We start from the raw sequence: 15,626 nt of genomic DNA, 5'->3' as shown, positions 1-15,626 counted from the left end.
GAACATTGAAAGTTGCTTCATCAGACCATCATCATCACACAACTCCAATCTCCTCCTCAAACTTGATTCACAGCATCTCTAGCTCTTTACTACTTTCGCTGCCTTCAAAATGGTTGCTTTCAAGATTTCTCATATCCTGGCCCTGGCCTCCGCCGCAGCCGCAGCTCCTACTGAGCTCCTGGGTGCCCGCGCAACGGTTGCTCACGACTCCATTGCCCCCGTTGAGGAGCGGATTAAAACTGGAGACCTCGGCAACGTAATGAAGACATTCAGTCCTCTACTCCATATTGCCCATGGCTGCCAACCTTGTACGTGAAACCCCCACTACTTAGCGGCCCTTTTATTCCCAATTTCGTTTGACCATACAGACCACCGCTTCGAGTATTGAATCATAACTAACATACCTAATGGTAGACCCCGCCGTTGCGGACAATGGTGACACCAGCGGCGGTCTTCAAGACACTGGCACTAGCACTGGTGGCTGCAAGGACGTAAGTAGCTTCTGGATACAATCTTTACCTCTTCTTCAAGGACAAAATATGCCCCATCTTTGGCCTGGTATCAAAGACCTCCACGGTCTGCGGGTTTAATACAGGTTATGGCCACCTAGTGGCCTGCCTCTCACATGTACACCAAAATTTCCTTTTTTAATTCTTTGATGGCTAACTCCGAATGCTTCAGACCAACAAGGGTCAAACCTACGCTCGAGCTGGCACTGTTGATGGAAAGCCCGTGGTAATGTACGCCTGGTACATGCCCAAAGACCAGCCTCTTGATGGTGATACTGCTGGTGGTCATCGCCGTAAGCATTAACTTCCACAGACTGATACACACGATCCTGGATGTCTAGTGCTTGGACTAACATGATACCACAGATGACTGGGAGAACATAGTGATCCAGGTCGACGACCCGAAGTCGAAAACCCCAAAGATCGTTGCCGCGGCTGCGTCCAGCCATGGCGGCTACAGCAAGGCCGCCGGCGGGGCTCCCCCGATGCAAGGCAACGGCCCCAAGGTCGAATACTTCACCTCGTTCCCCACCAACCATGAGTTGCAGTTCACCGATACCGTGGGCAAGACCTACCCCATCTCTGATTGGGACGCGATGCCTCAGCCAGCCCAGAGAGCACTCCAAGACACCAGCTTCGGCAGCGCCAATGTCCCCTTCAAGGACGGCAACTTCGAGTCCAAGGTTCGCGAGGCTCTGGCTTAAGTCCAGTGGCTTGAGTCCAAGTCGTCATGGTGCGCCTCACAAACGTGGATTCATATGGTTTCTCTCTTCGGTCAGCCATAGATTGGCAGCAATCTTGTTTATGTATTCTAGCTGTTTCCTTTCCTCTTAGCAAATTCTAGCAGACCTACTTTGATCAGCTCTAGTTCTAACTCTGAATCAAGTATTTGTGAATACAAGCATGTATAGCTTTCAGCATAAGCTTACATGCAGCTACTGTAATTGTAGATGTCAAGGATAATGCCCATCTTACAACCTCTATCATAGCATCCATTATAGCGACTATTGTAATGGGGCCTACATGTGCCCTATAAAGGTTTAGATCGGGATAATAGTTGTGCACTATGTAATAGTTAGTAGTCTACATAGTAGATAAATAAACTCTAGTATGAAAGTTATAGTGTTTTAGACAGGCGGTCTAAGGGACGGACTTGATAGTCTCATTATAGCAGTCCTTTATTAGGCTTAGTTAGTAGGAGGGCATTCACTTATATGTGGTTTCGCTTCTATTCTGTATACGTCCGAGGACATACATGGCGCCTTCATACGGTGGTCCTCATTTTATATGCAACCTAGAAGTGGACTGAGGAACAGAAAGCGTCGTAAACGCCGAAGCTCAGGATCATATATTCAATGATAGATGCCTGGTAGATGAATTCCGGGTATGTCTTCTCATGCCCGCCACTTACATTTACATACCCTAGTGTAGCCATTTATATTACCGTCTTGCGCAGCCAGAAATCAGGCTTCTGTTATCCAGCCGGTTCTGGTCTACTCATATTTCGTTAAATCCATGCACCGGCTTTGATGACACCTGGACGCGCTCCTGAGGAGTCGACGTGTCGGATTCCCCAGGTCTATAGACCAGGCGGCATCGGTTCTTTCCAAGCGCTGGGTCTTGAGTGCTTACCACCGTATGAAGGCACCATGTATGTCCTCGGACGTATACGGAATAGAAGCGAAACCACACAGAAACCACACAGAAACCACATACAGGATTTCTCTGCCTCATGATGCCTGCACACATGACCGTAAGGTGCATTCTGCCATGAATGTCATGGTTGTTGACATTGAAGTCGCAAGAAATGTGCTTAAAGCTTTGCTGTGCTTTGGAATCCCGTATTTTGACAACTGTTAATTAGTATTGTATGTTTCTCCAACACTGGGTCTTTGAGCATTTGACACTATATGAAGGTGCTGTGTTTGGCTCCAGACATGTTCTAAATAGAATGGAAACTGGCTGTTACATGAGTGACTGATTTATTTTCAGGCTTGATGATTTTGGTCTTATGGAGTCAGTCGTCAGGGAACCTCAAGTTATCTAAGTAGCCTTTGCCTTAGAACCCGGATTTACAGAAGCCAAGATTTGCTGACTAGAGGATTTTTTTTCAGCCATCCATCCGTACTTAGGTATTGTCATCAAATGGATTTGCTCTCACCCCTGTGCTTATTTAGAGCGCAACTTGTGTATAGTGGCTGGGCAGAGTACATGTTTACATGGACCGGAAAGTACACTACTCGTGATGGCTCTTTGGACACCCAGATGCCCATGGAGTCAGGCGTTGCTCACTCTCCAATAACATAGGTACAGCCCTCCGCTCCCACCCAGACCTCATGTACCTTGTCCGCATCGACGTCCCACCGCTCGCCCACACCAAGTGTCTGCCGGATAGGGTTCTCATCCTTGGGATAGGTGATGGTCAACTGACCCTTGAGGATGAGGTGTGTTGTCACGCCTGCATGAGAGTGCGGTGGGTAGTGGGCATTGGGGCGGTCGGACCATGTAAAGACGTGCTCAAAGCCCCACGATCGGACCTCATTCTCGTGGTCACACTGTGTCTTCTTGTCGGCCATGTTGGGTGAGCAGGAGTTGGGCATGGGTGTCAAGGCTGTGTGAATTCGGTGCCAAGGGCGAGGATGAGGGAGAGGACAAAGGCCCTTGCAGGTGATAGCGCGCAGTGGCTGAAGCTGTCAAAGTCTGGTAGTGCAGAGGGCGCGGGCAAGTCAGCAAGTCTGGTGTGGTGGCACCGTGGATTTGCTGCTGGGCGAGGTGGTGTTGGAGCCAATGACGCTCACTGGCTGCCAGCGGGTCTGCCGGCGTACCTGTTGGCCGGCCAGGGCTGCCAGGGATGCTGGGATGCAAGCTCTGGTGCTCGAAAGCAGCTGCAGCTGCGCCCCCAACTATCATCTCCAGCCATCCCACATCATCTTGTTCCGTGTTTGTGGCCGTCATCTCATTCCAAGCAGCCTCGCCCCCCGCAGCGACAATGCATGACCTCAACAAACAGACTGACAGAGTGACAGCCCCGAAAATAGGATGGCCAGGAGCGCAACCTGAACAGGTGCCGATCGCTCGCTCTCTCCCCACAAATGCCAAACCGGGCTCCCTGGCCTAGGATTCAGGGGCAGCCTTCGCCTTTGGTCGCCAGGCTTGGCCTCTCCAGTGCCCCAAAGTCAAACCACATGGCCCGTGTGCCTATGAGCTCGTCACCTCTGGAGCTCAGAAGGTTTGTCGACTTCTTCAGCTGATGCACTGCACGCAAGCAGCATGCAGGTCATGTTGTGGTGCTGTGGCGCCCGTCCTGCCGTCCTGCCGTTTACACAGTAGGGTCCAAGTGACAGCCGCCCCCACAGACCGGGACGGTTTGATCAGCCCTGCGGCAAGACCGTCCCATCTACCAATCTGCCCATCCGGGAACCCGGACCTAATAATATAATAAAAGGGTACTACTCTATACTTACTAAAGGTAATAGTAAAATAATACTACTTTTATATTAAGTTAATTTATTAATATTAAATTTAATATTCTTTTAAATAAAAATAAATTATTTTTATAAATTATTTTTATTTATTTTCTTATTTATTTTTTTATTTATTTTTTTTATTTTTTTATTTATTTTCTTATTTTATTTTTATATTTATTTTCTTTCTTTATTTTCTTCTTTATTTTTTCTTCATTTTTTTCTTTATTTTTTTTATTTTTTTCTTTATTTTTTCTTTATTTTTTTTTATTTTTTCTTTATTTTTTCTTTATTTTTTTTTATTTTTTTATTTTCTTATAGTTTAAAATAAAAAAATAAATATATAATTTAAATTAAAATTTCTAAATAGTAATTACTTTAACTAATAATATATTAAGTATTTAAGTAGCTAATATGTATAAGGTGGTAGGTATGTGTTGGGAAGCCGGGCTGTAGTATCCACATTGCCACAGGGAACTGCCCTTCTCACGCTCCGCGAAAGCTGTCTCAGGTATTGACCCCGTCCAAGCAGATGGATTCCGCCTCGGGACTTTCCTGGCAGACTACTCAGGAGATCCAATCGCGGGCACAACATTGGGATCCCCTGGCTATTTGTTCCGCAACTCTATTTGCTGAGCGAGCAGAGAGCATGACAGACACACACATGCTTTATAGACAAACAGGCTAACACGATGGCAGGCTGCTGGCAGGCTGGCATGGGGGAGGGCGCCCACTGCTGGCGCGGGCAAGTCTCTGGCATCAGCATTGGCTGCACTACCTACCTACTTACCTAGGTAAGTACCTACCTAGGTACCTAGGCACCCAGGTAGGCATGTGCCGTGACGCGTTTTGTGTTGTGTTCCTGAGTACTTACTTAAGTACCTAGGTACCTAGGTAGGTAGGCACTTAAGTACCCAGGTACGGAGTACCAACGGCCAAGTTGCAGGAGGGCGCCACTCACTGCCTCAGCTGAGGCATCCTCTCGAACTGGTCTCCCTATTCCTTGGCTGAGGAATCCGGGGACGTGAACAATGCTTACCTCTCTCTACCGACCCTCCATATTTCTGACAAACCGTCTGTGCCTTTATACATTTCTTTCGTTCTTCAACCTTCCTCCATATTATGTTATGACTGCTCTCGGTCAACCTTGTGGGGACTTTTTATACGGTGACGCCACGCACGACAACAACCTGCCATGTCCAACGCGGCCAAGTTCCCCAGCCTGGCACCCAAGTAGGAGCGAGACCCGCCTAACCAACACGGGGTTGCAGCTGCCAGCTGCAGCCTGGTCCCCATAAATTCTGCACGCCTCGCAGATCTGGCATATCTCGCAGCCCCCGGTCTTTCCGCCCGTCCCCTGAACAGGCAAGGCCGGATAGACGCCATCGCAAATACGGACCACCCATCATATCATTTTGCCCATGGGTTGCCTCGTAAGTTCTCCGGCCTACAGCAGAGGCAGAAGAAGAAAACAAACAAGAGCAAAGAGCTCCCTCGCCCCCCTGTGTGGAGAGGTCCTGTGCATACCTTACTTTTCGCGCGCACCGTCGACAGCAATAATCATCCCGTAAATCCCGTCCTGCCAGTCCAATTTGCCCTTACCCGAGTCAACCCCTTACGATAGTCGTGTGTCTGCGACGAGAGGAAGAAGGAAAGGAAAAAAAAAACAGAGAGAGAGAGAGAGCTGGACTAACAGCACCTGCCCTTTTCCCCACGAGCAGGGAGCCCGAAAGCGCGCTCAAACCCACCCGGCGATGTGGCCGTATAGGGGGGCCAGAGCTACCGCTAGAATTGAAGACGGAACCGCGGCAAGAATAGGAGGGCCGACGCCGAGCCCAAGGTTCGGTGCGCACACGGCATGGAAGCATTTTTTCCAGATGGTTGCGCTGGGCGGCGGGCCCAACCCTCATCAGCAACAAATCCGCGGCCAACACCAACATAGCAAGTCGGAGCAGCTCAAGACGGACTTTGACTACGAGACGACCACGGCCACCTTTAGCGACGACTTAAGCGAGGCGACCTCTCCGATCGACACCCTACGAGCCGCCCCCTTCTCGCTCAATTACCACCCGGACCTTCCCCTGCTCAAAGAATCGACGCATAGGCATATCGAGCGGATATTCACCTCCCTTCGAGGCCGCGAAGGAGACTACATAACCCGGGAAAGGCTGGAGGAGTTCCTTTCTGAGTCGCAGGGTGGCCTCGTCCGGCCCCTTGACAAGGAGAAATACAGCCTGGGCGACTTCGTATACGTATGGCTGCATGACTATAGCGTCGCCCTTAAGCCAGCCGTGAAGAAGGACCTTTCGAAGCCCATTACGAATTACTTCATCAGCAGCAGCCACAACACATATATCGGACTGGGCAACCAACTCAGCGGCGAGGTCTCTGCGGATGCGTACCGGACCGTTCTGGAGGGTGACTGCCGGTGCGTGGAAATCGATGTCTGGAACGGTGAGGGATACACAGAGAGGCCTAGGACGCCGACCCCCAGCAGGTCGAAATCACCGAGGCGCGATGTGCACAAGCACAAGAGAAACGCTTCCACGCTTTCAACGAGCTCCATCCACTCGCTCCCGGCGGCAGCTCAGTCATTCGCAGACAAGATCGACCAGAAGTGGCACGAGCTCTCATCGAGGAGGCATGACCGTAAGGAAAGCTCCAAAGTGAGCCTCGCCAGCGCCAGCCTGAGTTCACTGCACCTGGCGCTACCTGCAGCGAGCCACAGCTCGACATCTCTCGACCCGAACGACCTGCTAGACCCCAACGACCTTGGCCCACCGCTGCGCCACGTGCGCTCAGCCGAGGGCCTGAGGCTGAAGGCTCAAGAGTCCTCCAGGTCCCGGTCGAGGTCCCGGTCGAGGGAGCCGCGTGGTCGCAAGATAGAACCAGAGGTGACGCACGCGCATACCGTCCAGGGGCTGGGCGATGTCGGCCTCGCAAAGCGGATCCCCTTGCGCGAGGTCTGCCGGGTGATCAAGGAGTCAGCGTTCAAGACAAACAAACTGCCCCTCGTGATCAGCCTGGAGGTTCACGCCACGGGCGAGCAGCAGGACATGATAGTCGACATAATGAAAGAAGAGTGGGGCGACCATCTTCTGGCTGAGCCGCTTGAAGGGTGTGACCCAAATGCGCGGCAGCCGAGGCTCGAGGAGCTCATTGAGAAGATCCTCGTGAAGGTCAAGAAAGCAGCCCCAAAGGGCTACACAATGCAGAAAGGGAGCAGTCAGCTCACAGTGCCCACGAGCACGTTTCACGAGGAGGATGGCTCAGCATCCGAAGATGAGAGACTCTCAGTGGCGGGAGAAATCAGGACAGAGACCGGTGAGCTCGCCCAGGTCGTGAAGGCGTCCAAATCGCTCATCCGCGAGACGCTCGGAAAGCTGGCCATCTACACACACAGCGAACACTACAAGGACTTCTCCGCGCCGGCGGCCAAGTCGCTCTCACACATATTTTCCATCGACGAGTACAAAATCCTGAAGCTTCACCAGAGCAAGCACCGCGAGATGTTCATACACAACCGGGACTACTTCATGCGCGCGTATCCGCACTCGACCCGCGTCAGCTCGACCAACCTTGACCCCTCGATCTACTGGCGCAAGGGGATCCAGATGGTGGCCTTGAACTGGCAGCGGGCGCATGTCGACGAGGCGATCATGCTCAACAGCGCCATGTTCGAGTCCGAGCAGGGCTGGGTGCTCAAGCCCCAGGGTTATCTGAGCGGCGACGAGACGACGTCGCAGGCCGAGGCCGGGAAACGGCGGGCGCTGATGCTCAGCATCAAAATCCTCGCAGGGCAGCTCCTGCCACTACCCGGGGAGCCGGGCGACACCGACAGCAATGCCAGCACTGTGTCGAGCGTCAGCACGTCTGACAGCACCGCCTTCCAGCCACTGGTCAAGTGCGAGCTGCACGTCGAAACGCCCGAGGAGCTCACCGAGAAAAAGGCCATCAAGAGCGGCTACGTCCAGGATGGCCAGTACAAGTTGCAGACCAAGAGCAGAGAGACAGAGAACCCCGACTGGGGCATGGGCCAAGAGCTCAAGTTCCCGCGGATAGACGAGGTCGTGGAAGAACTCAGCTTCGTAAGGTGAGTTATCACTCAGGACGGCCTGCACTTCGCAATACCTTGCAAGGAAGCAGCGCAGCCCCTTTTACCCCTGCAGTCTTTTGCATGTTTCCGCCATTCCGGCTCTTGTCACCTGTCACTTTTTTTTTCTGGGTCTACCGGGACTTTCCTTACCCACACACACCACGGGTAACGTACCCTTGTCAAATCAGGATGCTCCCTTGGACATAGCCATACAAGTCCTCGCCGGGCCCTTGCCGGGGAAAGCACCCTGGGGCAGCCTTCAGTGGCGCCACCGATACGCGAATTGCCAGTCTGGCTTCTAGCGTGGGCTGCTCTGGCAACTTCGATCCTTGCGTACAAGAAGAGCTGCGAGAAACAGGCGCCTGGGCGGGCCACTGCTGTCAGATTTGGGGTGCTCACCGGTGTGGAGAACGGGGGCCCATGGTGCGGCTCGCCTTGTTGCCCACGCACTCAGGATGTGGTGGAACGTCCCTGGGCCACTGCTCCACAAGCGCTGCATGTGTGGCTTGTGCTTGTCAATCATACTGCCCGCCTCATCGTCACTTTCATCAGCAGTTGTCCGAGACGAGATCGTGGCACCGTCTGCCCAGCTCGGCCGCTAGTCTCGACGCGTGTTGGTGTAGCTGTGGTGCCCCGATTAGTGCAGCCAAGTGGCACAGATTCCTTCTGCAAATCAACAACCACCACCGGCGTTCTATGTGTGTGAGATATGTCATATGCTGATGCTTCTCCAAATCACTAGGTTTAAGATCGAGGACGAGGGCCTTGTTAAAGACAGGTTAGCCGCATGGGCCTGCATCAGACTTGATCGATTGCAACCAGGGTATCGATTCATTGACTTGAAGGATGCACATGGCAGGCCCAGTGCTGGGAAACTGTTAGTGAACATCGACAAGAAGTTCCGAGGAGCCTGAGGCTGAAGGCGAATACGCCTGGCCTTTATAATCGCTACCGGCGTGTAACGGTCGCTGTCAGACCTCGTCATTTCTCCACCCACCACCTATTCTAGCAGTGGGCATTGGGCAGTGGGCTAGGAGAAGGTGACCGTGTTTTATCTGGCGGCGTTATTCTAGCTTGGAACCAAAGTTTTACTTTTTGTTTGATCCCAGGAGCCTTTGGCTACGGCTGTGGCCCTGCTGAGTGGTTCTTTTGGGGGGTTCAAGGAGGCACTGGAGCCAGGAAGTCCTTCGCAATGTTACGGCGCTGCTTTGCTATAGAAGCTGACTCCGCAGTAGGGAGAAGATCGGCTGCTCTTCACGTGGGGCGTAGTTATTACCACAACGATACCCAAATATCAGCACAAATGCTGCTAACCTCCACTTATCTCTCCATCCTGTGATCTCGAGCTCTGTGCCGCTAAGGAATGTAGGTATGTAGGTATGTAGGTATGTAGGTATGTAGGTATGTAGGTATGTAGGTATGTAGGTATGTAGGTATGTAGGTATGTAGGTATGTAGGTATGTAGGTATGTAGGTAGGTAGGAAGGTAGGAAGGAAAATAGGAAGGTAGGTAGGTAGGAAGGAAAATAGGAAGGTAGGTAGGTAGGTAGGAAGGTAGGAAGGTAGGTGGGTAGGAAGGTAGGAATGTAGGAAGGTAGGTAGGTGGGTAGGAAGGTAGGAAGGTAGGAAGGTAGGAAGGAAAATAGGAAGGTAGGTAGGTAGGAAGGTAGGTAGGTGGGTAGGAAGGTAGGAAGGTAGGAAGGTAGGAAGGTAGGAAGGTAGGAAGGAAAATAGGAAGGTAGGTAGGTAGGAAGGTAGGTAGGTGGGTAGGAAGGTAGGAAGGTAGGAAGGTAGGAAGGTAGGTAGGTAGGTAGGTAGGTAGGTAGATAGGTAGGTAGGTAGGAAGGTAGGTATATAGGTAGGTATATAGGAAGGTAGGTAGGTAAGTAGATAGATAGATAGGTAGGTAAGTAGGAAGGTAAGAAGGTAAGTATATAAATAAGTATATAAAAAAGTAAGTAAGTAAGTAAGTTATTATATAAATAAAATAAATAACTAACTTATAATTATTAATATTTAATTAATAACTTTTTAAAAAATATTTTATTTTATAATAACTTTTAATTTTAATTAATATTTTTAATAAATTAATTTATAATTAATTATTTATTTATTAAATTATTTATTTATTTATATTTATTTATATTTATTTATATTTATTTATATTTATTTATATTTATTTATATTTATTTATATTTATTTATATTTATTTTTATTTATTTTTCTTTTTTTTCTCTTTTTTTCTTCTTTTTTCTTCTTTTCTTCTTTTCTTCTTTTTTTCCTTTTTTCCTTTTTTCCTTTTTTCTTTTTTACCTTTTTACCTTTTTTTCTTTCTCTTTTTTTCTCTTTTTTTTTCTTTCTTACTCTTTTTTTTCTTTCTTTTTATTTTATTTTTTTAATTAATTAATAAAATTAAATTTAAAAATAATTATATTATATATTAAAATTTATATAATATATAATTAATATAAAATATTATTTAAAGTAAAAATTCTTACTTAAATAAGAAAATTTTAATTCTTAAAGCTAGACTATACTTACTATTTTATCCTAAGTTTATAGTGGTAGAAAAGTATGGAGTAATATCCTAAGTTTATAGTGGTAGAAAAGTATGGAGTAATTGGGTGTTGCTCTTGCGACCCTTGGACACCTGAGATCCCGTCTCCAAGCTACCTGGCAGGGTGGGCCATCATCAAAAGAGCAGAGAAATGGCCAGGCCAATCATGCCGTGTGTTGGCGGGCGTCTGTACTACAGTTTCCCATCGCATTTGCCTCCAAAGGGTCGCCGATTAGCGAGATCGGATCAACGTCGAGCTCAAGGGTTTTTGTTGAGATACGACCCACTGACAACGAGATCCGTGGGTTTCTTGCATATACCCTCGCATTTGAACCGCAGCGCCGGAACAAATGAGCATGCTCCTCGGTGATGGGAACGGCTCGGAAGCCTGCACCTAATAACAGGCTGGCTGCACTCACACCGCCAGATGCAGCTCCACCGGATAGCTTTAGAGAGAAAGAGGAGGCCAGCTCAACTCTGGGGTTCCTCACCGCGGTTTGCTTTCGCTGACGGAACCACCCATATCGGCGATTGAGCCTCAACTTTTCCCATGCACCAATGGAATCACGCCGACGCGAACTGGACTTGAACGCGGAGCCGTTGGAGGCATCTAGCCGTTGTCAAACACCTGCCAGAACTGCAGATATGCACTGTTCAATGAGACAATGGCTTGTCATCCGGTCGCGCATGTCTCACCCGAACCCGCCTCCAGCGTCTACGACGGGACAGCCCGTCGAATGATGTCTTTCCCAACAAAGAGATAATCCCGCTCAGGCTAGGATGCGGACGTTGATCATGCCCCGGGTTGTTCTTCGAGGGCATTTCATGACCGCGTAGCAACTGAAAACTCTACCTGTCTACGTCACCGCCGCCTTCCACCGCTCGAGATCATGCAACTATGTTCCACAGGAACAAGCTGGCATTCCTACCGCGTGAGCTTTGCCAGTTCCGAGTGGACAGGCGGGGGGGCTCGTCATGCGACTTGTGAATAACCGGCCGTGGCTATCGTGAAATGTGGAGTGCGCGACTGCACGATCTGCTCTACAATGGGCCGTATCGCGCCTCTTTTTATCTGCTCTCACATGCGTGGTGGAAGGGGGTCTGTTAACAGTTCTGTTTTCTGATCCGATGCAAAAGCAATCTTGGTGCCGATTGCCCTTCACAGCCGAGGACTTCCTGACGGTGGCATCTTGCAATCAGAGGCATGGAGCTGACGCTGGCCCGTTAACCAGGATTATCGGCCTCACGTGCGATTGAACGTGTTCACCGCACTGCTTTTGTCTTGCAGGAAGAGCTGGGCGGGAAATCCCCGTGAAACACACCGTTCAGCAATGGTGAGTGCATCTCGTCTCATTATGCGGTAGTATTGTAACCCGCCAACACGTCCGTGGCTTCTTTCCCACTTACCTTGTGTCCTAAACCCTGCAGGAAACCTTGTCTCGTGGGGTCTTTAGTCCCATCGGAAGTTATCCCATCGCAGGTTGACATGTTGGAGGCTGTCCCATAGGACTTTGTCTTATAGAAGGTTGTCTAATAGGAGGTTGTCTTACAGTAACTTGTCTTGTAGAAGGTTTTCCCATGGTCTCATAGGAGGTCGTCCCATAGGTTGTTATGCCGTAAGAGAGTGTGCCATACCTAGGTAGGAGGCCATCCTGTAGGGGGTTGTCCCATATGAGGTTAAACCCTATGAGGTTGTCTCATGGCGAATTGTCTCACGGGGGCTTGTCTCGTCGTCCCAAGGAGATGTTTCCACAGAAGGTTGCCCATATGTGCGGTAAGGACTGCCCGGGCGGTCTACCAGTGAACACCCAAGCAAAGCTCGTGATCACTATGAGCAAGGCGTGGGGAGGAACACGGTGGATCAGGATCCCCAGATGGTGGCGTCCCAGAATACCTCGGACACGGCGAATAGTGGCAGGCCGCCGACTACCCTGCGCCATGTGGAACAATCCAGATTAAGATGAGATGTTTGGTGTCCTGTTTGGCGCAGGAGGTCGCCGTCAGTCAGAGGGAGTGAGTCCTGCTGTTTCGAGTCATTGTCATTGTGCCTGATTTCTGCGTGCCCGAATCGACCCATAGCTTCAAGCCCTGAAGTGAGATGTCACAAATGTGACAGGTCGGTGTCTGGTCTTTCGCAAGCACCTCCAATATCCGGCGACTCAAATTGATGTCGGCTTGTCGCGTCACCTGCGGATGTCCCGCAGTGGGCCCCGGCACGACCCACCTGGCTGATCTGTGCGTGGGAGAAGATCTAGTGATTCCGTGCAGGTGCGTGTCCAAATGATGAACAGACGTTGCATTCATAGCTCAGACCAGACTGCAGGTGCTATTTATGCAGACCCTCGGTACGCATTGAGCACTTGGTGATGGGGATCGGGAGTGAGTGAGCCACCAAATTCCGAACGCTGTTCTTCTAATAAGTGTAGGGTTCGTAGCACAACAGGTGCGGCTCTGCTTGCGTACTTGGGTAGGAATGGGCTTTTGACCCAGCGGTCTTCGCCACGTACATTCAATGCGTGCTTGGAAGGTTAAGTGAGTAGGTACCTGGGTATGTAGTTCTTCTGGATGTCATGGGGCTGGCCTCAGACAGGGTTGGAACCCATAATTACTTTGTAAGTCGCGAGCCCACCCACGCCTCGTCTTTCTCAGCGAGAAAATGGAGGAACGAGACGCAGATCTCCAAGTGGTGTATTCCTGCACAGTCGGTCTGGCCGCAAAAAGCAAACTGAGACCATCAAATGCCAAGAAGATGTAGCTGCGTTGCTCACCGCGACAATGGCTTCCTCTGCTGCAAATGGCCCGGACCGGTTGGATTTCCGGAGGAGGTAAGGCAAGGCACAAGAGACGTTTGCATGGCATGGACTCGCAAAGCATGGCTGGTCAGGTAGCTGGCGGGGATGGAGGTCAAGAATAACAGCTCGCCACAGCCTCTCTACAGCAGTCTTGCCCTACGGAGTGTGCTGCAAATACCACAGTCCATGAGACCCCCAATGGTCAAGACCCAGCTCAAGTGCTGCTGAGCCATGAGGTAGGGTGGTATCAGCTGTGGGGAAATCGCAGATTGACGAGGCAGATCCTGGTGCTCGGAATCAGATCATCTCGAGATCAACTGTCAGTCAGGGCGTCGCTGACGGGACAGCCGGGCGGTCGGGACAGCCTCGCTGGTAGTGATCGAGTCAAGGACTCAAGGCTCCAGACTCAGGGAGCAACTGGTACGGGGCAGCGCCGGCTAGTGTATTGATAGTGCTGTGGATGGGGGGGGGGGGGCTGCCGAGACCGCCAGAGCGAACCGAGGTACGACCGGGGAACAAGATGCGACCGTGAATGAGGCTGTCTGCCCGACAGATGAAGACGTGCTGGACACGGGTGTCATGTTGCCCACGACCGCCAAGAGGTGCCCAAGGTCTGGCAGGGAGTCGTCATTTGACCAGGGAGACAGCCCAGGCGGCGGTCGTACTGTGCGGAAGGCAAATGGCTCTCCAGCAGGCGCCAGATGACCAGGTGACAAGCAAGCAGACAGCCGTGCTCGGGTGGATATGTGGAATATTGCTGCCAAATGCGATAGGCAGCACTCATTGCGGATGGCAAAACCAAGATGCTGGGTCGGGAATCGGGAGCGCGCATCAGTGCTGCAAGGGCCGGGGGGGCCAGCAGGTGATGGAGAGATTTGTGAGGGCCCTCTGCGCGGTGGAGAAGAGCTGAGAAAGGAGATGACAAGCGAAAGTCTATTGCTCCATGAAGGCATGCTGTCCAGGAGCAAAGAGCGGTCTGCCCCGGGCACGGCATCACGCGTAGACGGTGGCAGCAAATTGATCGAAGGCGTCCAGGCATCCACGAGAACATACGTGATCATAGACACACCAAGTAGGTAGCCGAGGGTCAGGGTCCTCAAACTCGAGATGGGAATGAAAATAAAAATAGCCCAGACAAACTTCGGAGGTTTGAAAACCCAGACGGGCGAGAGGCACCCACGCAGTGGGTTAAGTGGATAATGGGGCGTGGGCGGTTGGGCGTGTGGGCGTGTGGGCGTGTGAGCGTGTGTGGGCAAGTTTTGCTGCGAACATTTATTTGAATGCGATGGCTTCGAGAAGCAAGTGGGACATACGAGGTGGAGAAGTTCGGGTGGCAGAGATATTTTGGAGTGGTGGAGCTGGAGACCCAGACAAGTCTCCATATCTGATAAACTGCCTTTGCGGTCCCCGTCTTTTTCAGTTTGACAGTGTGCTGCCGCATTCGTGACGCGAATTCCTCGACGTCCACCAGGGAGAACAGCGAGTAAACAGAGCAGAGGGGCGAATCGGAAGTAGAGAAAAGAACAAGGGAGAAACGAGGACTCTGCTGAGCCAGGTAGTTTTATTTTTATTCCACATGGCACGATAGCGAGGGGCGTTTGGAACAGAACAGGAGAAAAGGAGGCACTGCGGGTCGATGGCAGACCGGGACAGCCGGTTGCGCGCAAAGCAACCAGGGGAGGTCGGGGAGCTGGGCAGGACTCCAGGGCTGATGGACTTTGTGACGGACTGAGTTTGTGACTAACTTTGTGACTTTGTGACGGACCGACTGACTTTGTGACTGACTGACTGACTTACATACCACGTCGGTAATAATAACTGACAGAGCGAGATTGTAGCAGATTGTGGTGGACAGCATGTGAGATATGACAGGCAGCCTACCTGGGTACCTAGGTACCTCACCCCGTACCTCACAAGCGAACCTCTGTCTGCTCACCACACCCAAATGTCGGCCGCGCCTCGCCTCGCCCCGTCTCGTCCACACCTTGCCTGCTACTGCTACTGCTACTGCTACTGCTACTGCCACTGCTATTGCTGGTGCTGGTGCTGCTGCTGCTGCCGCCAGCCCGCCCTTGTGTATCAGATCAGACATCAGCCGTCAGCCCCGGAAGCCACACCGTGTGCAGCCAGCCCGTCGAAACCAGTCAATTGGCCAGCCGCATCGCATCCCATCACCCTGCCGCCAGCCTTCATCACCGCCCATGCCCAC

General features: G+C 51.2%; 3 protein-coding genes across 3 annotated transcripts; 2 read left to right on the top strand and 1 right to left on the bottom strand.

Moving 5' to 3' along the window:
• Positions 1-109: 109 nt before the first annotated feature.
• KVR01_003549 (uncharacterized protein) lies at positions 110-1,213 on the top strand (the record flags this gene model as incomplete). The annotated part of the gene is made up of 3 exons (XM_044789754.1): positions 110-256; positions 682-802; positions 876-1,213. 3 exons carry the CDS (start codon positions 110-112, stop codon positions 1,211-1,213), a joined length of 606 nt encoding a protein of 201 aa, XP_044648564.1.
• A 1,584-nt stretch (positions 1,214-2,797) lies between these two features.
• KVR01_002883 (uncharacterized protein) lies at positions 2,798-3,109 on the bottom strand (the record flags this gene model as incomplete). Its single annotated transcript, XM_044788201.1, has 1 exon — positions 2,798-3,109. One exon carries the CDS (start codon positions 3,107-3,109, stop codon positions 2,798-2,800), a length of 312 nt encoding a protein of 103 aa, XP_044647898.1.
• Positions 3,110-5,038: 1,929 nt separating this feature from the next.
• Positions 5,039-9,388, top strand: KVR01_002558 (uncharacterized protein). The gene is made up of 2 exons (XM_044783352.1): positions 5,039-8,066; positions 8,812-9,388. The coding sequence occupies exons 1-2, from the start codon at positions 5,728-5,730 to the stop codon at positions 8,981-8,983; spliced, it is 2,511 nt and encodes an 836-aa protein (XP_044647573.1). The 5' UTR covers positions 5,039-5,727; the 3' UTR covers positions 8,984-9,388.
• Positions 9,389-15,626: the final 6,238 nt, after the last annotated feature.

The sequence above is a fragment of the Diaporthe batatas genome, assembly GCF_019321695.1.
Source record: "Diaporthe batatas strain CRI 302-4 chromosome Unknown Contig00003, whole genome shotgun sequence".
NCBI lineage: Eukaryota > Fungi > Ascomycota > Sordariomycetes > Diaporthales > Diaporthaceae > Diaporthe > Diaporthe batatas.
The sequence above is the reverse complement of the archived record's forward strand: the minus strand, read 5'-3'. Positions and strand labels throughout refer to the sequence as shown.